This window comes from Bactrocera dorsalis, chromosome 5, assembly GCF_023373825.1.
Source record: "Bactrocera dorsalis isolate Fly_Bdor chromosome 5, ASM2337382v1, whole genome shotgun sequence".
Classification (NCBI taxonomy): domain Eukaryota; kingdom Metazoa; phylum Arthropoda; class Insecta; order Diptera; family Tephritidae; genus Bactrocera; species Bactrocera dorsalis.
Genome location: NC_064307.1, coordinates 31730213 through 31754944, shown reverse-complemented (window position 1 = coordinate 31754944; position 24732 = coordinate 31730213). Strand labels below are relative to the sequence as shown.

General features: G+C 37.3%; 4 protein-coding genes and 1 long non-coding RNA gene across 6 annotated transcripts in view; 1 reads left to right on the top strand and 4 right to left on the bottom strand.

Annotated features, from left to right (window-relative positions):
* LOC125778759 (cuticle protein LPCP-23-like) overlaps positions 1 to 24732 on the bottom strand; it is a 201979-nt gene that overhangs the window by 111993 nt on the left and 65254 nt on the right. The gene's annotated exons all lie outside the window — the stretch shown is intronic.
* The window catches only part of LOC105224827 (cuticle protein 16.5), a 140058-nt gene that overhangs the window by 100191 nt on the left and 15135 nt on the right, over positions 1 to 24732 (bottom strand). The gene's annotated exons all lie outside the window — the stretch shown is intronic.
* Positions 1 to 24732, top strand: part of LOC125778776 (uncharacterized) — a 210504-nt gene that overhangs the window by 172027 nt on the left and 13745 nt on the right. The gene's annotated exons all lie outside the window — the stretch shown is intronic.
* On the bottom strand, positions 136 to 2833 carry LOC105224817 (mucin-5AC). The gene is made up of 6 exons (XM_049457917.1): positions 2728 to 2833; positions 2572 to 2671; positions 2199 to 2500; positions 809 to 2088; positions 479 to 751; positions 136 to 421 (listed from the first exon to the last, which is right to left on the bottom strand). Exons 1-6 carry the CDS (start codon positions 2761 to 2763, stop codon positions 307 to 309), a joined length of 2106 nt encoding a protein of 701 aa, XP_049313874.1. The 5' UTR covers positions 2764 to 2833; the 3' UTR covers positions 136 to 306.
* Positions 7843 to 8558, bottom strand: LOC115066052 (uncharacterized). Its single transcript, XM_029549638.2, has 3 exons — positions 8417 to 8558; positions 8215 to 8357; positions 7843 to 8158 (listed from the first exon to the last, which is right to left on the bottom strand). Exons 1-3 carry the CDS (start codon positions 8450 to 8452, stop codon positions 8038 to 8040), a joined length of 300 nt encoding a protein of 99 aa, XP_029405498.2. The 5' UTR covers positions 8453 to 8558; the 3' UTR covers positions 7843 to 8037.

Sequence of the window (24732 nt, the reverse complement as noted above, 5' to 3'; positions counted from 1 at the left end):
AGCGATGTTCACTTTTTTCTTATTACTACTCAAGCTTCTACCATATTTGTACACAGCAAGCCTCTCATAACCGCCTTAATCACTAGTTCATACCTATGATCCCATTGAATGAAAATTGAATTTACCTTACATGTATGCTTAGGTATCCCGTTTATTCATGTAAATAATTTAAAATCTATCAATGTGATCCTGACGTGAAATTTACAAAGTTCAAAACAGGAAGTAAGTGTTTCTTAAAAATTATTTTTCATTATCTATTTTGTGCAACTATTTCTGCAAGAGACGCTCTTAAGAGCGCCGATACCTCTACGTTGTACAGACATAAGTAGTGCTACATTTTTTTGTAGTCGGATCAAAGGCAACCTTGCAAGTATACTCCTGAGCAATCCAACTAGCCCCAGGCTTCGAACAGACGATGTATCTGCAATTTTATTAAATCACTCAAGCTATAAATTTGGAGAATATTCAAGTTGCTTACTTTGTACAAGTAGTGTCATTGGGTGCAGCAATTGTATCCGCCGTGCCGTGCTCTTGACATATTTCCTCCAGAGTAGGAGCTGCTGTAGTTGTGGTTGGATCTGGTGTTGTCGTTGTTGTGGTTGTGGTTGTCATTGTCGTTGTTGAAGTACTCTGAGTGGGGCAACTATATGTTGTGGTACAAAATTTTAAAGTAGGATCAAACCACTGATTCGTAGGACATGTATTTACGACTGCATTCCAAACATTATTAGTTTCGCTACACTGAATAGACCTAAAATTTCGAAACTTATTTGAATGCTCCAAAATAACACAAAATTAAAATGCTTACATTTTACACGTAAGATCACCAGGGTAAGCAATGGTACCCGATGTGCCATAATTTTCGCAAATTTCCGCCGGAGTAAGATCGTGTTCAGTGGTTGTAGCCGGAGTTGTTGTAGTGGTAGGTGCAGGAGTCGTTGTAGTGGTGGGTACAGGAGTCGTTGTAGTGGTGGGTACTGGAGTTGTTGTAGTGGTAGGTGCAGGAGTCGTTGTAGTGGTGGTTACTGCAGTTGTTGAAGTGGTGGATACTGGGGTCGTTGTAGTCGTAGGTACTGGAGTTGTAGTAGTGGTAGGTGCAGGAGTCGTTGTAGTGGTGGGTACTGGGGTCGTTGTAGTGGTGGGTACAGGAGTTGTTGTAGTGGTGGGTACTGGAGTTGTTGTAGTGGTAGGTGCAGGAGTCGTTGTAGTGGTGGGTACAGTAGTTGTTGTAGTGGTGGGTACAGGAGTCGTTGTAGTGGTGGGTACTGGAGTTGTTGTAGTGGTGGGTACAGGAGTTGTTGTGGTAGTGGGTATAGGTGTTGTTGTAGTGGTGGGTACAGGAGTTGTTGTAGTGGTGGGTATAGGTGTTGTTGTGGTGGTAGGTGCAGGAGTCGTTGTAGTGGTGGGTACTGGAGTTGTTGTAGTGGTAGGTGCAGGAGTCGTTGTAGTGGTGGGTACTGGGGTCGTTGTAGTCGTAGGTACAGGAGTTGTAGTAGTAGTAGGTGCAGGAGTTGTTGTAGTGGTGGGTACTGGAGTTGTTGTAGTGGTAGGTGCAGAATTCGTTGTAGTGGTAGGTGTCGAAGTCATTGTAGTCGTAGGTATAGGAGTTGTTGTAGTGGTGGGTACAGGAGTTGTTGTAGTGGTAGCTGCAGGAGTCGTTGTGGTGGTAGGTGCAGGAGTCGTTGTAGTCGTAGGTACAGGAGTTGTTGTAGTGGTGGGTACAGGAGTCGTTGTAGTGGTGGGTACTGGAGTTGTTGTGGTAGTGGATATAGGTGTCGTAGTGGTAGGTGCAGAAGTCGTTGTAGTGGTGGGTACTGGAGTTGTAGTAGTGGTAGGTGTAGGAGTCGTTGTAGTGGTAGGTACAGGAGTTGTTGTAGTGGTAGGTACAGGAGTTGTTGTAGTGGTAGCAGCAGAAGTCGTTGTAGTCGTAGGTACAGGAGTTGTTGTAGTGGTGGCTACTGGGGTTGTTGTAGTGGTAGGTACAGGAGTTGTTGTAGTGGTGGCTATAGGAGTCGTATCACTAGTAGATACAGAATTCGTTGCAGTGGTGGGTACCGGGGTTGTCCATTGGCTTTGTCTGCAACTTGGCTGCGGATTGAAACAAGAATCATATAACCCAATGCATTCAAACACCACTCATTGATCTCATACAAAAATTGTTAGCCAGATAAAAATGTAAAATTCATATTTTAACATACCGTAGTTTTTGTGGAGGCTGTGCAAAATCCACTTTCCGCATTCAAATCGCAGACAGTGCCCGCTGGACAGTAAGAAAGTGACTCGTAATGTGGCACACCGTCGGTAAAACAGAACGCAATGGTCGTTTCATTAAGGCATGCATACAAATTATTCCTGGATGCACAAATGCCGCACTGAGATGTTTCGTCGATAGTTGAATTAGTGCAACTTGCAACTGACGAATTGCTTGGATAACAAACATACACATCGCTTGTACATATATAATCAGTGGGGCATGTGACGAAATTCATGGTTGGTTGATCTGAATTTCAATTAAAATGGAACAGTTAGTATTCAAATTAGTTATTAAAAAATATTTTAAAATAAATTTACCATTAATGCAGAGTGAATAGACCGTTTCGCTGTGACAAGCTACAGGATTATTAGTATTGCACTTATCGCACTCGCCATGCACGCCACCAAACGCGAGTGCCTAGTAAGAAAAGGTTATGCATCAAAGTTTCTCAGGACTACATTGTTCTTACTTACCACAAGAAAGAAAGTGACTTCACTTATTCGCTTCATTTACTTAGCTTTAACTGCAAATGCTGACTGAGTTTGCAGCGCCGATTTGGTAAACTTTAAACACGATAAAGCCAGTGTCAACGGGAAGTGGCTGATAGAGCAATACATGGTAAACACAAATACATATCTAGAACGATATATATATATTTATTTATTTGTTACATACATATACATATATGTATATGTTTATGTATGTTTCTATGGCCCAAATAACAGTTCGATGTATGAAGACCCAACCTCATTAATTTATTATCTGCCAAAAATCATGTTTACCTGTTGCCATAAAACTAAAGATCGCAAAAAGAATAGCTGCATAGATCGTCGAGATATTCTAACGGTTTACATATATATGTATATATGTAGTTTCACAAGAATAATAAATGCTATATAAATAATGTTTCTAGCGGAAGATAATATTTGTTATTAAATCTCATATCGAGACTTTAAAAATTTACAATAGGGAAGATTAGATAATTATCTATAATTAGGCACATATCAATATGTACGTGGTGTTGCCAGACTATTACAATTGTTTTCAAAATTGCTGATGTAAAACAAATATCTTCAGTGCTGCATGAAGAGCTCTAATGGCAACGTTACTTAAACAAATAATCATCCCTATAATAAAATAATCTTGGACATCTGTTTTTCCTTTGTGTTACTCATAAACTCCTTTGTGTTCTCAGATACTCATAGATCGACGAAACGTTTTGAGAATAGTGTCTAGTCAGAACACCTACAATTACTGCGAAATTTTCTTTACTAAAAGCATGTAGTTCATAGGACCTCTTATTGTCCACTCAGTAGTCTTGCAGCCTGAAATTACATTGACTAACGCTCCTATCATAAGACTCCACCTCCTACCCGCCCTCTTAACCTCGATCCATCAGTGAAAAAGCTCACTACATCACTTTTCTGACGGCTTAGCCCCGACTACAAATCTCTCGCAGATATGTTGACAGAGAAGGAGCAGCCAATAGAAGGTTCCCTAAGTCGAATAGCTGTTGTTATAATGGGTACCTAATTCCCGTTAGGATGGTAAGGAAACCTGCTGTTTCGACGGAGTCGGACCAAAGGGAGAAAGGTGTCTGACGACTAGGGTTAGAAGAGCATAGAAAAGGATGTCATGCGGGGACTCATTGCACGCTGGACATATATTAGGTATGACAGGGTCTAATCTGTATAAGTAAGAGTTTAATCTGCTACAGGTCAAAGTCACTCTCACTTCTCGCCTCTCACCTCTCGCCACAACTCGAGCTCAGCAATGGGTGATGGTTTGACTCCAAGCACGCCATTCACTTAGGGAGAGGCGGTCTTGATGGCACCACTGTGAAAGGCGGTCAGTGCTTGTCGGAAATTAGTTGCGTGCAAAGTCTGGTCGGCGTATTGTTAAATGTCGTCGACGTAGTTAAGGAATGACCTCATGATGCTCCTAGGAGGCGGTTCCGCTCCAAGCAGATGACTTCCGGGATGATTTCTGCGAAAGCGAGGAAAGGAGTCGTGCTGCCTATTTGAGCTCCTATGGACCGTGGAAATCCTCGGTTGACCACCCTGGTGGGGTGGCAGGGCAGTGCACGAACGAGGTGCATATTGCAGCATTGGACCACTTAACTCATGGGACTTAAGCAGGACTTAAGATGGCTCCATCGTTTACATGTCTTACACTGACCGAGTTGGAGAAAAATTCATACGGACCCGGGTTGCATTCAACACCAGCACGAGTCAGGAGGATACGGTGCAACCGTGCTGCAAGACGTTACTCAAGAAACGACAAACTAGATCTCCGTTTCCGCTGAACGCTTTCACCAGCCAACTACCCGATAAAACCTTATTGACTTAACTACGTTCTCAAAAAAGCAGAACACCGCTTTCACAATTGATCCTCTACAATAGTATAAGGCAACCGATATCTTTCTCAATTTCTTCGTAATGTTTGCCTTTCATGAAAGCTTTCTGCCAATAATAAGCCCAAAGTACTTTGTTCACCAGTTCAAGAATAGACATATTTATAGCTTACAATATCTAAAGAAATAATTGTATGTCTTTTCTCAAAGTTTAAGCAAATACCTAAATGCTTACACATAAGTACAAAAAATATTAACTTCTGCTACATATTTGCCCACAATTTCAAATTGCTTACTGGCAACACTGTATCTATGGTATGTACTATAGTTAAATAAATAATAACATAGTTAGCCATAAAATATTATATGAACGCCATAAATATCGCGCTCATTTGCTTGCTAGATGGTTAACGGATATGAAATGACTAACCCATACAATATTTGATGAGATACCAATTGATTTTTTTCTGGTTAGTTCCCCTTAAACCATAAACAAGATATAATATATAGTCAGGTATAGATAAATTTGTATACTAGATGAAAGATATATAATTTCAAAACATCGTAAATGTAGATAGTAAGGCATACTTGTATGTTTATCATCTGAGCCGAATCCACTACCACGGGCCACGTTTTCCATTTTTTTAATCGTTATTATATTATCTCTCATCTATCTCAAAATTTAATAGCTAGGAAATATACCGTTATGAAATAAAAAAATAACAATTTTGATGTGAGTCAAGTTTGCACTCTCTGTGTGGCCGAAGAGAAATGAAACGATACGATTATGAATGCGGTTCCCTTATTTCTGTTTTTTTTTTCGAAAACAAATAAATCACGAAAGGAAGTACTAGATTCAGGTGAAATCAAGCATATTATGCTCCTGTGATTTGCATACATCAAAGGTGGGGTGAAATAAGTGCACATGTTGCAAAACGATGGATTGTAATCACGTAACCAAAGGCGTTAAAATTACATTTCGAGGTTCTCTATTTTTTTGGAAAAAAAAACACAGAAACTTCAAATTTAATGGGGAATCATTATTTATCATTCGAACATTCTTTGACATTTACTTTTTGAAGATTATGTTTTTCAAATGCTGGTCGCGGCTGCGTCTCAGCTGGTGATGTTATCATCCAAAGCTTGAATCGAAACGAGATTATCTGCATAGACTTTTGACTTTACATATACCCACAGGAAAAATTCTAACTGGGCGATATCACAGATCGGATCGACCATCGGGACAATAACCACATCAAACATGGAGCTTTTGAATTTCTTCAGGTTGCTTTTCGTCTCAAATGCGGCAATTTTGCTTCTTTATATAACCATTGAGGCCTCATCGCTGAACAAAGTTTGGTTCCAAAACGTCGGATCTTCTTGAAACTGAAAGATCCCAAAGAGAGAAGCGTTGTCGCTTGGGAAGGTCGAGCGGCTTAAATTCTTGCACAAACTGTTTTTTGTACGCTTTCAATTAAGATCTCGACCTAAAATGCGCCAAGTCGTTCTATATTTCACTCTACGGCTGCTATATATTCTTCATTACGTTACGATCGAATATTATGCAATAAAGATCCTGGGTCTCAAGATGGGTGATGGTGAACGAAAATCTTAATACGAGTATGTAGTATATGGAAAGCCAAGATGATTCGAAAATCGATAAATTCGAAAATATTTATATTGGGTGTGTATATGGGGGCTAGTTAAAGTATTAGTTTTGGTACATTATAAACATAATTTCAATACTATATCTAACAGATTACCCGATATTTTCGGTACAAGGCTAGGTATAGGCACTGTGGTCAACATATTCTTCATATGCTGGCTTGAAAAATTAAGATCCACTTTCAACAATTTTTGGAGGTGGGATATCATATGGTAAAGGCACTTTTTTTAGAAATTTTCATTTTAAATATGTTATTGGTACTCGATTTACATATATGCCGCAGATTTTCAATACAAACGCTGTACACATATGGAGAGTGGACGGATTTATCATCCGATCCCATCCACTTTTACACTAAATGTGGAGGCTGACTTGTCGTCAGCAATTTTAAATTTGTTGTTTACATTAAACCTATTAAGTGGTCGTCAGCTTAAGGTACTGAGTACTCCATTTCGGTATGGTCCTTTCGGTATAGTCCACTTTAGACACTTTAGTGCATTCGGTGATTTTAACGATGAGTAAAATTATTCAACAAAGAACTTCCCTTAAATTTTGTATGCGGAATCAAATTTCTGGGGCCGAAGCGTTCAGAATATTTCCAAAGACCTTTGATGATAATTGCTTGTCTCAATCAATGATATTTGTTTGGTACAAATTATTGAAATAAGGTCGAGAACGAACCATGTCCTGTACAGCCTTCAACATCAACTGATGATCAAAAAGTCAATAAAATATGGGAATTGGTGCTTGAAAATCGACAATTAACGGTCAGAGATCTTACTGGCATAGTTCGAGAATCGGAAGGATCAGTGAAACCCATTGTAAAATATCATTTGTAGCTAAAAAGCACGATTGGTCCCAAAATCACTCAATTTTTTCGAAAAACAGTGTCGCGTTAACATCTGTGCAGCAATGTTTTCCTACTATCAGGATGTCATGAAACATATTATTACCGGCGGCAAGTATTGGATCTATGCTTAAGATCCGGAAACAGATGATCAATCGACCGACTATCGTGCCTGAAGACGAAAAAACCATGTCAAAGCAGGTAAAAAAAGAAGGTTATATTGAGAGTTTTCTTCGATTATCTCGGTATGGTACACTCCGAACTCCTTCCCACCGGCCAAACTGTCAACAAAGAATACTATTTGAGTGGTCTTCTTTAGCGCGAAGATATACGTAAAAAACTTCTGAATTATTGGCCGACAACTTTTGGTTTTTGCACCACGATAATGCATCTTCTCATACTACAATGATTTTTCGTGAGTTTTTCGTCAAATTTTCAATCAATATTGTGTCGCAACTACCGTATTCGCCTGATTTAGCTTTGTGCGACTTCTGGCTATTCAGCAAACTCAAATGACCGCTCCGGGAAAACAATTTTAAATCGATTGAAGACATTAAACGTGAAAATTAATAAAAATCCGTCGAGACCTTACCCACTCTATTATACTAAGTATCCCATAGCTAGAGTTCAGGTAGCACTCGTTGACTAATCGCTAATTATACAATTACAAATGTTGATATGGAATCAACCTAACCTATGATGTGGCAATATGAACCAGTCAATTCATTTCATATGTATTTATATATTAGTATTGATTTATTTGCAATAATTAAGTTACCCTAACTCCACTACATATCATATACAAAATGTAATTGTACGAACAGAAATCAAATAAAATAAATTACACATATTTATAGAGTAAAATGTGGACTTAGATATTATTCACAGACTAAATACGTCGCAGTTGCAGTCTTCCTTCAAAGTGAGCAATTATAAAGGCTGCTACAGAAGCTCAATGCAGGATCAAAGTATTGCCCTTGAGGGCATTTCAGTAGTTTCGTCTTCCACTCGCCGTTTACGTTATAGCAATTGATGTAACTGAAATTTTATGATTTATTAAATGTTAAAACAACAGAACTTGGTTCCCAGCTTACCTGGTGCAATCCGTATCAGATGGGTCGGCGAAGAAGCCATTTGCTGCTTTTTCCGTGCAAAAGTCTGCGTTATTTTCACTATTCGAATCATATGGGGAAATGCCCACAGGAACTCCTCTTGCAAGGGCGATAAGGAATAACAGCTGTCGGAAAAAGTTTAAAGTATAAAGTCAATTGTATATTATGTAAGAAAGCAACCCACCGTGCAGATAAGTATGTAGCGCTCCGTTGAATTCATGGTCACAAGTGTTGTTCGCGAATTTTGATAATGAACTAAATGCGAAAATTTTACGCATTTTTATTTATTCATAAATGAAAGCATAACATATACATATGTATGAATATATATATAAATACACTCACATATTTCTGTTGATGAGACGCGAAAATCTGTATAAAAGATACTAGAATAATCTAATAATCTTACCCATTCCAGGTACTGCTACAAACACTGATAATCAAAAGGCAGATGGCACATAATCTATAGATATGTGTAATTACAGTTATACAGCTCTTAATTGTAGCGTTTTGCAATCTGCTCGTTTTATCTTCTATCAAATGCGGCGTTATCTTTTTCCTCAGAAACAAGCGCCAGACTGCCAAAAATTTCCTGTCATTTATACCCAAATTGCAAATTCTACCTAGTACTTTTTGACTATCTTACGTTCCATACTACTTTATATTTTAGACCACCGATTCTATTGAGTCATTTTTGCGCCCATAATGCTTACAATATTACTTTTGACTTTAGAAAGTAGCGCATCGAACAAACAATACCAGCTATTTATACATACTGACTTCTTCAAAATCTATGAAACAAAAATTAGTCGCCTTGCAGAAATCGCTTATACCATTTTAAAGAGCTCTCATTCAGCCTCTCTTGTATCAATACCGACTCTTTAATTTAGTAAGACTTTTCAATTTAAATTTCACGCGAAAACCCATTCATTGAAATATTTTTAGGTTAAAAAGACTATCAGTGACATCTGTGCCAAATATTACTTCAAAATATGCATTAGTGTTTTGTATACGATTGTCTTTCGGAAGTATATAAAGTGCATTTGGCGATTTTTACGATGAGTTTAATTATTCATCAAAGATGTACCATCAAAATTTGGTGTGCGGATTCAAATTTCTGGTACCGAAACGATAAGAATGTTGGAAAAGGCCCTCAGTGATAATTATCAGTCGTGTGCAAGTGTTTTTGATTGGTATAAATTATTCAGAGGGTCGAGAACACGTTGGCCACAAACGAAGTCCAAGACGGCCATCAACATCTACTGACAACCACCACGTCAATAAAAGAGAGGAATTGGTGCTTGAAAAACGACGATTAACGGTCAGAGATCTCACTGGCGTCGTTGAAATATCAGAAGGATCAGTGAAAACTGTTTTGAAAGATCATTGGAGCCTAAGTGTAAGCTCGATTGGTTCCAAAATCACTAAATTTTTTCGAAAAAGAGTGTGCCGTTAACGTCTTGATACAATGCTTTCCGACTGCCAGAATGTCATGAAACTTATTTGGGGTACTCACAACCCATCGTAAAGTATAAATTTTTCCACTTTTTTAAAAAAATTGTTGTTGGATTTCATACAAAAATTCTCAATGATATGTTTTCGAATCGTTATTACTTATAACTTTATGAGACTTGTGAAAACGCTAATTATTACTGGCGATGAGTCTTGGATCCATGCTCACAACCTGGAAAGAGACGATCAATATTCCGAAAATTGTGGAAAAAGTGAGCCGAAGCGCAATAAACCACGTCATTTCAGGTCCAAAATCATAACCTGGACAGTTTTCTTCTATTATCGACCGACCAAACTGTCCGTTCCGGCCAAACTATCAACAAGGAGTAATATTCGAGTATTACAATATGTGTCGTTTGCGAGAAGCTATTTGTAACAGGTAAGGAAGGGCTAACTTCGGGTGCGGCCGAACATTTTATACTCTTACAACTTGCAGGAATCAAAGCCAGAGAAATAACTTAAGATTTAAAATGACAATCCTGACTAATGTTAGGTATGTGGGAGCCCAGGGAAGTATTGGCCCTCTCATATCATCTCGGGCGTGATATTTTGTGTTTTTGGCGTGTTTATCTCAGCTAACTGGACGACACACGACTTTATTGTTAATCTTTAGAAATTTACACACATAGTATGTATATAACATCCCCAACATACATACATCTCTGAATTTCCAGCCTTCAGGTGGATGAGATGGAATATCTCTCACGGCACCCAATATATCAACCTTAAGAAAATCGAGCACCTAACTTACATCTAAAATTCAGTGTCAAAAGTAGTTCTAAGGTATATGTATTATCATATGAAATGGCCATTGGTATACCTAAACTGACAATTAGAAACAGATCTAGTACATTATATATTGTATTTCGGCCTTATTTAAGCTTTCCCTACAGGGATTACTTATGGTGAAGCCCAAAATCCTTTCTTACGCGTAACTATGAATGTGTGAAGGGTAAACGCGTATGACCTAGTTTCATTTGCACGCAACAGGCTTTGCAACTAAATACGTATGTGTATATGTAGGATTGTATATTCGCCTAAGACTGCTAAGTGCACTTGTAAGTTTTTAAAAACCAATTAAAGCCTTTCAATTGACCCAGTCTGTCACCTTCAATCAAAAATAGCTACTCTTACTGTTTATTAATGCACGAGTATTTTCATCGCGAAGGTCTTCGATTTTAGCGCGTCATGGAATAAACATTTCTATAAGTTTTTACTGCATAAAAAAGTTAATCCATTCCGAAATTATAGTGGTGGACAGCAGATTAAGAATGCGAGATCAATCAAAAAATGTGGAATTCTTATTCTTATACCCCGACCGGGTTATATAAAGTTTGCCATTAAGTTCGTAACAGCCAAAAGGAAATGTCCGAAACTCTATAAAGTACATCCTTCGTTTACGAACACAAGGGGCACAAACCATTAGGCGAAGGTACTGAAACCTTGCCTTATGAGAGTTGTCCATCCACCTCTGTTAATGGCGATAACATCGAAAAAGTTAAAGAAAATGTGTTTAGGAATCGCCATATTGGTATCAGAGAAGTAGCAGGGGATCACAATATCTCTTAAGAATCGGCTCAACACATTTTAGTAAATTTTTGGCTATGAAGCATGTTAATGGTAGACTCCTATTAAAAGGTTGGAACCATTTTCAAAATCAATATCATGTACTTGTCGCAAACAAACTCCTCACAATGCAACTAAGACCCCGAGATAAATCATTAAAGGTATATGACTTCGAAACTGTCCAACAATCTAACGAATGCCGCTCCAAAAATAAGCCGACACCGAAAAAAATAAAATTCATCATACAGGACGTCAACGTTTTTTGCGAACTTTAAGATAGATTTTATATCTAATTTTGATATTTTATTTGGTCTCTTGAACTGTAAAAGTCCTTGATATCTAATTCGTGTTCTTGTTAAGACTAGACAGAAGCAAAGAAGGTCTTCCAGCGTCTCTCTCAGATCTATTTCACTGCACATTCTGCATTAATCGTCATTACTTATGGCCGCCAACAGCCCGAAACCTTCTCTACAAAATAGAATGTGAGGATTTGAGAACTATATTGTATCTTTTTATTGATGCCCAGGGCATATTCCTTATGATCCAAAGCTCCTTCTATATTTTGGGGTTTGGCGGGTGAAAGGCAATTGCCATGGATATGCCTCTGGTTCTGTAGGCGTTCTGTGCTTTTGATATGTTAGCCTTGCTCTAATACAGGCGTATAGAATTTTTTCAATTTTTTTCGGAAAGAAATGAGGTTAGATTTATTTTTTTTTTGTTTTTAGTAAAGAGGGTCTTTCCGCCTTCCACATATGTCAATACAACCTTCGCCTCTTTTCGAGGATGGAAAATCATCTCCATCGTCGAATATACCGTCTAAACCAACGAACAGTTCAAAGTCGAGCCTTATAGCAAGTTTGCCGAGAACTGGATTCACCATTGGCATGCTTCTACTGGCTCACGAGGCTATTTTGAAGCCTATAGCAGAAAATTATATTGATTAATAATTTGCAAAAAACGCATGCCGAAGGTTTCCATGAATTCAAAACCAGCAAGTTCAAACCTCCCTTTGTAATCATCTCACCATGAAACATTCAAATTCATTATGTAAATACATTTTTTTCAATATTATTTTGCTGTAAATTATTACAACTCGCGTATACTGTACTAATCTTTGAGTGCGCTGAAGTGACAGTTGATACCGAACTTCCAGTGCGCCTAAGTGTTTATTCGTACAAAGAAAGTATGTCTATTCAAGGACATATACTCATACGAGAACAACACGAGTTTTCATGGAAATTTTCGCGCCAATTTTAGGTCAAGTGTTTTGCATTCTATTTCGGCAGGCCGGTCGGAATTCAACGGAGTAATGTGGTAGGTTGTTGCTAACGGTTTCGAAAGTAGCGAAAAATGCATTCAACTGCAATATTTTAAGCCTAATAGCCAGAGGGCCTGCACAAAACACGGTATATTAAGTTCGCCACGAAGTTTGTAACAGCCAGAAGAACACATCAGAAACCCTATAATATATTCATGTCTAGTTCTTGTATGAAATACTTTTTCATTTGACGAGATATCTTCATAAAATTTGGCAAGAATTATTATCCAAAGCCATGGTACAATATCCATAGAAATTGTGCAGATCGGACTACTATAGCTATACAACTTGACAACTCAAAATCAAGTTTTATATCTTTTTATATCATTTTACGCTATAAGTGATGTACCTGCGAAGGGTATTGTAGCATCGGAGTAGCCAAGCGTGATTCTTGTTGCTTATTGTTCACCAATGAGCCTACTTATTTCAACGCATGTTCAAAGCATTAGTGGCCTTTAAACTCATTTGTGCGCAAAAGTGTCGCAGTGACCTTCATCTACTGTAAGCTTAAGTGAGTAAGTGTAATTACTTGTAAAGTGTAGAATTTTTCTTGTTACACAGCCACATAAGTAATGGGATAAGCAAAAAAAAATACTTTACATTTTAATATTTAAAGCTTTGGTTCTCCAATGTCGTGACGTCAGTGAATTGGTAACTGTTAAATATGCATTCTCGCGAGCAATACATATTAAGATCCTAATACAATGTATGTAACAGTGAACAAGCACGAAATACATTGTGAAGCTGCTTGCAAATCCATGTACGACGTATGTTTCCTTTAAAACCTTTTGGAAAATTGTTTAACATAGTATAGCTTATTTTTTTTATTTTCCAGAATTTTGTTTCACAGTTTTTAGACAAATAACCCAATTTTAAGTCTCATAATTACCAGGCTAAAATGTTCTCTAATTTTCATTATTATAACTCACAGATTGAGCAATATTTTGAAAGACACGTCTCTAGTATTTTAGACGTACATACGCTCCAAAGTCCTAACATCGACTCGAACCACTATGTTGCAGCCAAGATTGGCATCCAGCACCAGCACCAGCTCTGCGAAGCAAAGAAAGAGGTAGACCTTCCTTCCGTTGGAAAGACGCGGTGGAAAAGGACCTGCCAACACTTTGTATCTCGAATCAGCGCCAAACAATGAAAAGGAGGAACGACTGATGCGCTGCTGTAAACTCGGCTATAACAGCATTAGCGTTGTCTACGCCAACAAGGAAAAACAAGACTTGTCATAAAATATGTATAATTGTTTATGTGATAGACAAGAATTTTAAGTGTGGACGTTGCTTGATACCAAGAAATTAAGAATTTTTACTTGTTAAATCATCGGAAATATGTTATTTATTTTATACAGATAAACTGGGCTTAAAATAATATATTGTATGAGAGTCCATAAGATACTGACCAAGAGCAATGAAAACCAAAAATCTTTATGAGGCTCGACCAAAACACAGCAATCAAAGGCCTTAGGTTCCATTTTACTATTAAATATTGATTTAAAAGTTGTCGGAAAGAGCATTAGCTCCTTAATATGTAATGAGCGTAATTAGTTATTGAATTTCACTTTAGGCTTTATATATAATATAATGTCAAGAAGAGCGAGCTGCTAGCATTGAATGCTTATGTAAGTAGACTCCTTCTCTTATATTTAAAAAATTGCTCTAAAATTTTACTCAAACTATACTTTAATATAGTTACTTTGTATTTAATTTACAAAAAAATTTAAATGTTCTCAATGATATTCCAAAACTCAATTCTTTCTATTGGGAAACCGGTCTTTTATACACACTTTTCCTCCTTCAAATGTCACTCATACGCACTGTTGCGCTACCATAATGTTATGTTGCAATCGATAAAATGCCAGAAAACACCATTAATATGACTGACGTCAGCCGCAAAAACACAACGGAATACGGCATTTCACTCGACCTCACGGTGAAGGCTAAAGCCGCTGCACCTAAATTGTTAAATAGTGTCATTTGGAAAATTTTAACACATTTCTGCTCTGACACACACCCATGCAACCGGTGCCAATCGAAATTCCTCCGTACATATAGTCGATTTAATATTCCAATTAAATATATGACAATGTTATTGAGCTTCTTTGCCGGTAAATTGTGTATACAGCTGAAAAAGTGAGCATATGACGCATGAAAGTGAAGGGGGTGTGTACGTCACGGATGTGCAATGAAAGTATTTAGTATTGTACGAGTATGTAGACGTATAAATTTTGAAATAAATGTGTATTTGTGAATTTGTGTTTGTAGCGTGAAAACTACAAAAAAATAGTAAGAAACTGCATGTACAATTTTTTCTCATTTAAAAAAACGAAATATTTTATTATTTTCGGAAAAAAATGTTTTAAAACCTTAATTTAGAACTTGGACGAAGGGAAAAAAACTGAAAATTGGATTTTTGGCAAATATTTTTACAAAAAATTAAAGTTTCAGTGAAAATTTCGCGATATTTTATTTCAAATAGTTGTAAACGAAAAAAAGTCCTTCTTCCAAGTTTTTAAGAATTTTATCCCAAATACCTGTGTAAAGTTTAACGAAGTTCGGTTGAGTAGTTCTCGGGAAATCATGCCAGACGACTTTAAAAACACAGTTTCGAGAAAAAAGCATTTAAAGACGGCGCACTTAGCCTAGCTAGCCTCGAGCGCACAAGTTATCAAGGCTGTATCTTCGAAATTATTACTCGGATCAGCTTGAAAATTTAGGTTAATATTCTAGAAGTTTAAAATTTAATAAGAAAACTCTTTTTTAGATTTTTGAAACCCGTAAACCCATGTAACCTCTTTAAAACTTTTAAGAACTATCAAACCCTGTATTTGAGCCGATTTCGTGCCACTTACTACAACTACTCAATGGTATATAACAACTAAATTTCAATAAAGTTTTTAATCCAATAAATTGTTTATGGTTTCCAGTAGTTATTTTTTCCACAACTGAATTTATATTTCACTCTAAAATAATAATAAAATATTTATTCACTCCCACAGAGCACAAAAATGGAAGCGAACGTAAAATTTCGCTTCATAATATACATTTAATAAGCATTTTGAAATTTTTTTTATATACAATGCTCTCATTCTAAAAGCTATATATATTATACGAGGCGTAAAAATGCTGAGTAACCGTTTAGCACGTTTGTTGTATTCTTGACAGCTAGATAAAACGTCATACGCATTCGTGAAATACAGTGCTGCGTTTATATAATAGATGCAGTGGCTCAAGTAATGCACTTTTAGTTGACGCATATCCATCAATAGCCGTGACCCAATTTGTGCATAACATGAGCAACAGAACGCTTGCTGCCGGATACCAAAGCCAACCAAACAAAAGAAATGCTAACCGGTCGGCTCTTCTTACTAATACTTACCTTTAACTGCATACATACGTACGTTAATGCAATTCATAACCAGTGTGTGCTCATACTCATATATCTATTAAAAGAAGTGATAGTTAAAGGAATATTGAATAGTCGAGTCGAAATGAATCCTTATTTGAATGCGTCTTGACCCCGGGGATATGCTTCGGCACCGGTACTTTATTTGTTGTTATATCATCAAGTTACTTATATCTAGATGCAACATAACACTTCATATATCACCCTATAGTATGCTTAGAATCGATGAATGGCGAAATTGTTAATACATTTCTCTCTTGTGCACACCGGCACTGCTGCTATTTAGGTTAAGGCCCTGAAACAATGACGTCTCCACTGCATGAAGTTCATAGGAGCTGCTCATACTTGTATCTGTGTGTGTAAATCTATTCACATTATATGTAGTATGTATATATGACGCTTTCGCAGCAACTTCATTCACTAAAATCATTCTCGTTTTGTAAAAAGTATGCTATAGATACATATGTACATATAGAAATTTGTAAACAAAAATAGATCAATTCTGTTGAATAACGTCAGGTTATACCCCAGAATTTAATATATCAGAAACCCCTACTAATTTTTTGGCTTCAATGCATCGAGGTTTTATGTCCCACAAGCAGTCTCTAAGAAGACATTTACTAATATCTTCATAAAACCAGCAAAATTTAAAGTAAATTTCGATTTCTCTGTGGTCTTTCTCTACCAACTCGTCGCAGAAGAATGCTGATTTTGGTTCGCTAAGGTGGAGCAGCGCTGAAGAAGACTACTTGTATTCATAAGTAACCCAAAGTGAGTGGCAGATTCATGCTTATTCAGGCTTCCCGACTCCCAGGGGGAATTTTTAGCCCAGAAAACTAGTTCTTGTTCTTTCTTTTTATTCAGTTTTTGTTTACGTAACGGATCCCAAAAACATCACATAACCCTGGTGATTGCTGTTTCGCCTTCTCACTTTAATACGCCTTCAAAAATATATCTTTTTTCGCTACCCAGCGGATATTGGTGTAAGACCGGCAGTCGTGGGCTGCTTCAGCCAAATGTAAATGAATCGTTTCTTCCATGTGAATGACACTCAGAGAGCTTCACTCACTTGCGTGAACTTCTACACATGGATCCATTCTCCTCGGCTGTAATCGAAAACGCGTACGAGGTATGACAATTAAGTAATGAGACTGATTCCATACAAATCGTATATTTGAAAATTATTCTACAACTCTGCCATCCCCTTCAAAGTAGTCCTTGGGCAGCTATACAGAGTTTCCAGCGCGTTTTCCATGCTTCGTAACATTTCTGGAACGCTTCGACTGGGATCCGCGAGTACCCTGGTCACGGCCGTCTGGATGTCCGTAATCGACTCAAAATGGGTTCCTTTGACCACCGATTTTGTTTTAGGAAACAAAAAAGTCACAGGGTGACATGTCGGCGAATAAGGCGGCTGTTGCAACATGGCGATCCCTTTAGAGGCCAAATACTGGGACACGCTCTTTCGAGTACTTGGCAATAGTAGACTTGGTTCACAGTTTTCCCTAGTGGAACGAATTCTTTGTGGACGATTCCACGGCTATCAAAAAAGGCAATAATCATTGTTTTCACCTTCGATTTACTCAAGGTCACAGGTTTACCATAAGCGCGGCAATAAAATCAGTCTCATTACTTAATTGTCAAACCTGGTATATGCTTCGCTTTGTTGGCCCCAAACCTATGGAGTTGAACATTTTAAATATAATACAGAGCTGCACGGTGTTTGGGCTACGACCAAAATTACTTTGAATGGATTACTGTCTAAAAGAGGTATTAGTGATGTCGGTAATCCTGCCGTATCGAAACCCTAGCTAAGCTCATATTTGTTAGTCCTTTGATACTAGAAAGAAGCATTTCTTTGTAAAGAAATTGGTATTAATAATGATATACCCTTTTCTGAATGTGGCGTTTTAGCTCCAAGAAGGTTGGTAGAAGGCATGAAAGATTAATGTCCAAAAGCACAGCATCTACAATTGCTCATTGACTCGTCTCCAAAAGATCCAAACCCCCGCTGCGCCTTTCGCTTGTCTTCCACGAACTCAACACATTCGAAATTATATAAAAAAAGAATAATTCTTATACTCTGAATAGTTTGTATAGCAGATCCTAAAAATTTCCTCAGATGTTACAACGCTGCTTTGGATTAAAATCTTCGATAGATTCCGTGAAGATTTTTCGTCAAATAAAAAAATGATCCGTACAAGAACTTGAGTCCGATCGTTCAGTTTCTATGGCAACTATATGCTATATTGGTTCGATATCGGCGAGTTCGACAAATGAGCAGTATATATACATACATATATTATAGAGACTCTGACTCTTCCTTCTGGGTGTTTGTAACACTAACTTAATATACCCCTAAAAAGCATAAAGCGTTGCCGAAATATACTAATAGTGTAATAAACATATAATTATTTACGGTACGTTAGCTCTACGTCACAAAAAATATAAATTTCAAATTAGAAGTGACCTACAAAGCCATTCTGTTAGTTGTGCATACACACGCCCATCAGAAGAAGTACACACGTTGGCATTTACATTTCGCTCGTCACGAGTATTATTCTCGCTGTCACTGGCCTAATTGCACAAGCAGCCCGCATATGCATTTTCATGTATAACTGTGTATTTGGCACAAGTCCTTGCGGCCATTTACGTTGCACTTGGCGAGTTCAACGATCCCACACAACAAAAGCTCGTTAAAACGAGAGCTACAGACTCGTATCGCGAGGCTTGTCTCTCTCATGGCTTGGCTGTATTGTACACTTCTCTCTCAAATGCAAGTGCAACGAAATGCCCTATATAATATATGTATATATACATACATATACATATATATAATGGTAGCACAAGGTTTCGGAAATAACGGTGAGCTGGGTGTTATATGTACGTTTACTTATAGGCATTGTCACGAAGTTCGTCGAACGCTAACTGGGTCAACAGCGCTAAAGGTATTTAATATTCAGTTGCAAACCCTGATGACGTTTTTAACCTGCACTTCCACACACACATATACTTGTATGTATACCAAATTATAAGCTGATATATGTAGAACTCTTCATGTTTATATCTATTTTTTTAAGGCGTATTCTAAAGTATTGAAATGATTTTCAAACAAGAGTTCATAATAGTAATTCTGGAATAGTATATAATATATAGTAGATATAACGGGGTTTGGAAAATGAGTTTGACAAAAGTTTTTTTTAACAAATTAAAAAACCGTTTAGAATCAGTATAAGGTTTTATTCCTGTGAAAGTACATTGATGCGCTAGCGGCAGCAATATTCTCGCACTACGGGCACTTCTTTGCCTCACTGGCACGGGAATATTTTGTACTGTGCTTGTGGATTCCAATTTTTCCACTAGACGCTCAATTGTTTATCTGACAGGACGATTATGACAACCATAAATAAGAATCATATTTCCATGATGAAATGGCAAACCTTACTGGAGAGAAAAGTCGAAAGAACGGAAAAAAATATGGCGTCATTTGATGTCCCTATCGATCTACTTTTGTAGCTTTTCATTGAAACATCCTTTACATTTATGGTGGGCCAAAAGAAAAAGTTTGGTTTGGTTTTTGCGTACTCTGAAAAATTTTCTGATAGAAGATTTTAAGAAAGCATGTCCAAGTATGAGCTCCTAATTGTGGGAACGGTTTTTTCATATTACCATATAAAAATTTCTATCTCGCTTCCAACTACTTAAAAAATATTTCGTTTTATGAATTTCGAAGGAAAATTAAGATTTCTGGCCCACCTTAATATACATGTATATAAATAAATTGTGCCGAAGCCATAAACATTGTTGTTCGAACTGTATTCACCGAATAAACAACATGTAGCCAATTTTTACACCCTGAACCGAGTATATTAAGCATGCCACGATCTTTGTAATACCCAAAGGAAAGGTCAGAAACCCTACAAGAATACTTTGATTTAAATGATCAGCGTGAGGTGTCAAGTTGATTAATCCATATCCGTCTGTCTGCCCAACTGCATATACGCGACTTACTCTCTTCGATTTTGAGAAATCGGTCTAAAATATTGCACATGTCCTTTTCTTACTAAGAAGCTGTTTACTTATAGGGATCGATTGGAGTCAAGTTTTTATATGAAAAACTGTTTCATTTGACAAGGTATCTTCAAGAAATTTAGAAGAGATTATTATCAAAGATATCGCTATAATCTCCGGACAAATCTCCAATATTGTTTGCAGTTTGGCGTCTTCGAAATCCTTTGGTAGTCTTCCACGTTCTTCACTTCTCACATTAAAATCATTATCTCTGAACCGTTAAAACCATCATATGCCTCGATAAGCATTCGATGCGATTCTACTGCACTTTTCTTCAAATGGAAACAAAATATTAATGCTTTCAGCAAATCATGAATTTTCGGTACAAAATTTGCCAACCTCAACATAATGAAAAAATATGATGTTGTTTGTTCAAACACAGTAAGGTTATTGAATATGTTTGACAGCTGTCATATCAACCAAACAGAAAAAAAATAAGTTTCGTTCACAACATATAACGCTGAAAGGTATTGCCCTTTTCTAACATAATATTCCAAGTAGTGTGCGACATGGCGTATGAGTAATAAACACTTAAAGAAGGAATTGGATTCAAAATGCAAACTAGTGACTAGTAAGTACATATATACAAGTATTTGTATTGAAAGACTGAAAAATTTGAATTTCTGCTTACACATGTCAAAATATTTGTATACAAATTGACCAAACGAAGGACTTCAAATTTTAGTCAACCCCTTTCACTATATTTCTGATGCATGAAAATAGATTGCAGAATTGTCAGTGCGTGTTGAAAATCAACAACCCATATTCCTCACTCATTTCATGCCAGTCATGCTTAAGCTTCTAATACACGCGCCGCAGTTTCCAAATGACTAGCATTTGCATACATACTGTCTTCAGTGACGTCATAGGAATATCAAATAGAAAATACAAAATTTTCCATATAAAGTTCATTTTATTTTCAACTTCTATTTATATGCGTTTTTCGCCGCGCTCGGTTATGAGGAAATGAGTACAAGGGCGTTAAAAGTAAATATGCTGTGCGCAAATCTCAAAAACTGCGCGAGTTGGTGGTAGTGTTTAAGTTTGTATGCATGTAAAGGTGGGGAGAGTAGCTGGCTCTTGAACATTAGACAGCGAATTAAAGCCCACCCTCACCACTAAAGTTTATTAACCGCAGAGTGGAAGCTTAAAGTGAGTTGGGATTAGCTGTCGACGCTCAGTGGCTTAACATAATTATGATTTTCATTAACAAATAAAATTGTTATGATGCGGAAATGTGAGCATACTAAATGAGAATGACAATGTAGAGAATTTATTAATAACATAACTCTTCATTCGTAAGTAGGAGAGAAGTGAAAGCGATTTGAGTGGATTCTAAAATTAAATGTACTTAGGTAGAAAATGGAATTTATAAATTTATCTCATTGAGCAGAGTGGCTTGTGGGTTCTAACTATTTGTGGTAGCTTAAAGCCATACTTAGACGAATAATCTTAAGGTAGGTTTGCACTGAAATTCTTAAAAGACAAACTCATAAAAAATGCTGTTAATTAAAATATTCAAATAAATTTTCAGGTTATGTTACAAAATGTTAATACAAAAAATCTTTTAATGAACTACGATTTATTCATTTAACTTTTTTCCATCGGACTTGTAACGCGCGAAATCCCCCATTTTTTTAACCAAGTGCAAAGTCTTTATACTGATTAACTCATTCTTGGAGGCTCAATTGGAAAGCGTTTCAGAGTGGAATTTAAAATGTGGTAAACAACTTGGCGCATTTTACGTCCAGATTTCGTCCATTGAAATCGAACACTGCAACATAGGAATGTCAAAATTGCGACATCGCCAAATTATGGGCTCTTGAAAAGTTCCAGGAAGATCCGACGTTTTCCTGGTTGACATGATTCCAACCCTTCTAGTGACTAAATAAAATTTTTAAACAATTCTTGTATTTTTAGCAAAGATATCGCTATGCGTATTGACTCCGATATTTTCGGAATAAATTCAGACTTATGTATGTGGCGTCGAACTGTGAAAGATCTGTCTCTTTTGTAAAAAACGATTTTTGTCAAACCTCTGACTTTGTCTAACTCCGATACTATCATGTCAAACACCTCAAAAACCGAACATATAGTTTCGAGAAAAATTCATAACTGGAGTTTGGCAATACGCATTAGAGTTTGACCAGTCGATTTTTTTCAGTCCAAAACAGTCGAACATTGTTGTTTTCCTGCCTTCTAATGTGTTCTCGGCCCGCTTTGAGTTTACTGTAAAAACAAAAGATTTTTTTGCCTTCGTTTGACCACCAAACGCTTTCCACAACATTGAGGTCTTTGTCAAACGACGATTTTAATTTACCAAAACATTTATTTCTTTTTTCTTTGCTCAACAAAATTCACCATTGCAAAAATCAAAACATCCACTTTTGGTTATTTACAAAAACACGTGTAATTCGAAGATAATTAATTAATGACAAACAGACGTTTGGCAAATGACAGTTCTACCAGCTCAGAAAAAATATTTGCTTGTCTCCTGATACCGTGGGGTTTTAAATAACAAATTCACCTTATTTTTCGAACACAGTAATATAAGATTACTCTATTTAAAAACGTGTCATTTCTTTCCAGAAACCGTTCCAAAAGGTTGTTGTTTATATATAAGTACCACGAAAAAAGAAAAAAACAGTTACGAGCTCGTGTTACTACCAAAACGACTTTCATGCTTCATGCATTTGCTACATGACGTGAAGTGGAAAAAAATATACTCAATTACAAGACGAAGAAAAAGAAATCACAGCAAAGCAGTTTATCCAAACCATTTCGCCACTTGCAACTTTGGGGTACCACGTGTACACGTGTACATATTTACATACACGCCGACAATGCTCCGAAGAACTGAAAATGCTCAAGTGGCACTAAAGGCGATTAAATTCTACATGCACAATCACGAGAGTGCGATTTGCCGCTCATTGATATTAAAGTATATGGCATTAACGAAATTAGGCGCACAAATGCCTGAGCATTTGAGTTAGGTTGCGTGGTAACGTTTTAAGTCTGCGTATCAATACAATGTAGACATTGCAAATCTCCACCTTAAGCTTCTGCACGCTTCACGTGCTACACGTGTGGCAACTGCCGGCTGTGCTGCTTGCTAAAGTTGCGAGTATTATATAATTCCTCCTTGTGTACTTTTAGCTTGCTTTATAAGAAAAGGACAGGTGTATGTATGTGTGTTAGGACATATGATTTTAAATTAGTTCAGTGATTTGAGTGACGTGTTTTTGAACTTTCTCATTGCGGCTTGTAGATCGGCTGAACAGTAGCACAAATAGTAGATGTCATTGACATTTAATGTCGCGTAACTGTTTCAAGAGGTCAAAAATGAAGCTCACACGACAATCCATCTTCAATCAAACACCACTTTTTGTCCTCTTTTCTATTCAGCATTTAATAACTTTCAAAAGCGTACCAAAGCTTATTCGATTGCATATTTCATGGTCTCAACTTTTTGCAAGCTTAAATAAATTAACTATACACTTATGCCCCAAGCAACAACTTGGCATGCCGTTGTTGCCAATACCTCTCTCTGCCTTCTCCTTCTTCCTTGAGGTCCAGCTCCTTTATTGTATGAAGACCCACCGCGATGAAGGATTCATGTCCTACCATGTTAGTGGATGCTGCGGACCGGGCGAGCTCATCCGCCAGTTTATTCCTTTGTGACCGGGCACCCAGATGAGGTACACTTGGCTACGTACCGCTAGACTATTCAAGCGTTCTCTTGACTCCTGCCGCAGTAACGATTTGATCTCGTTGGCAGAGATTGCTTTAAGTACCTCTTGAGTGCTAAGAATAGTTATACGATCGTTGCGATAGTTACGTTAGAGGATTATTTACATCCAGCCAGCTACTTATAGCAAAGAGCTCTGCTTGGAATATGCTCGGAAAACTTCCCATAGGTATGGCGAGTTTGGTGCGTGGTATTGCGACTCCTGCACCCTCCGATGTTTTCGAGCAGTCGGTGTACCACTTGATTGTGTTATTTATAAGCAATAACTCAAGAGTGGAATCATTCCATTCAGCCTTACTGCTAAGGGTAACCTTGAACTTCTTGGTGAACTTCACTGCTTTGATAATGCTGTCCCTTGGGAAAAAATTCAATCGTATTACACCACTTAATTTCTTCATTCGCAGGGATGAGATTATCTTACCTCTGACACACCCTTTTGCTGTCATTTGGAGCCCTAACGAAGTCTATGAAGCTTTTGACCCCAAGCCACCGGCTTATACGTAATTATCGGTCGTATAATCATGGTTTACAACCACCTGATAATCCCTGTCTTACAGTTATAGATTTTAACAGATAATCGATTGCACACCAGAAATGTTTTAGTTGCTTTGATCGTGGTCGTGCTGCTTCCACCGCAGATTGGAATCCAGCGTAAGACCAAGATAAAAGACCATATTTTTCCTCTCAGGCCTCAATGGTTAGATTCTTGAGGCCGGGCAGGAACCTACTGCTCTTAAACAGGGCAATGATGAACTCAACCCTACTCTACCATCCTTTAACTATGTTTAAATCCCTTTGTACAAAGTCGCAGAAAGTGTCCTCGCATTTGCCTTTAGCTATAATAACAATGTCATTCGCATAACCTTGA

Bases quoted from the DNA above. Each gene is read 5' to 3' on its own strand.
- LOC105224817 (XM_049457917.1), bottom strand. From the start codon at position 2,763: ATGAAGCGAATAAGTGAAGTCACTTTCTTTCTTGTG. The intron at 2,501-2,571 runs GTAAATTTATTT...ATTGAAATTCAG, and splicing joins CTATTCACTCTGCATTAATG to ATCAACCAACCATGAATTTC. The intron at 752-808 runs GTAAGCATTTTA...TCGAAATTTTAG, and splicing joins GGTGATCTTACGTGTAAAAT to GTCTATTCAGTGTAGCGAAA.
- LOC115066052 (XM_029549638.2), bottom strand. From the start codon at position 8,452: ATGAATTCAACGGAGCGCTACATACTTATCTGCACG. The intron at 8,358-8,416 runs GTGGGTTGCTTT...TTTTTCCGACAG, and splicing joins GCTACATACTTATCTGCACG to CTGTTATTCCTTATCGCCCT. The intron at 8,159-8,214 runs GTAAGCTGGGAA...ATAAAATTTCAG, and splicing joins TCTGATACGGATTGCACCAG to TTACATCAATTGCTATAACG.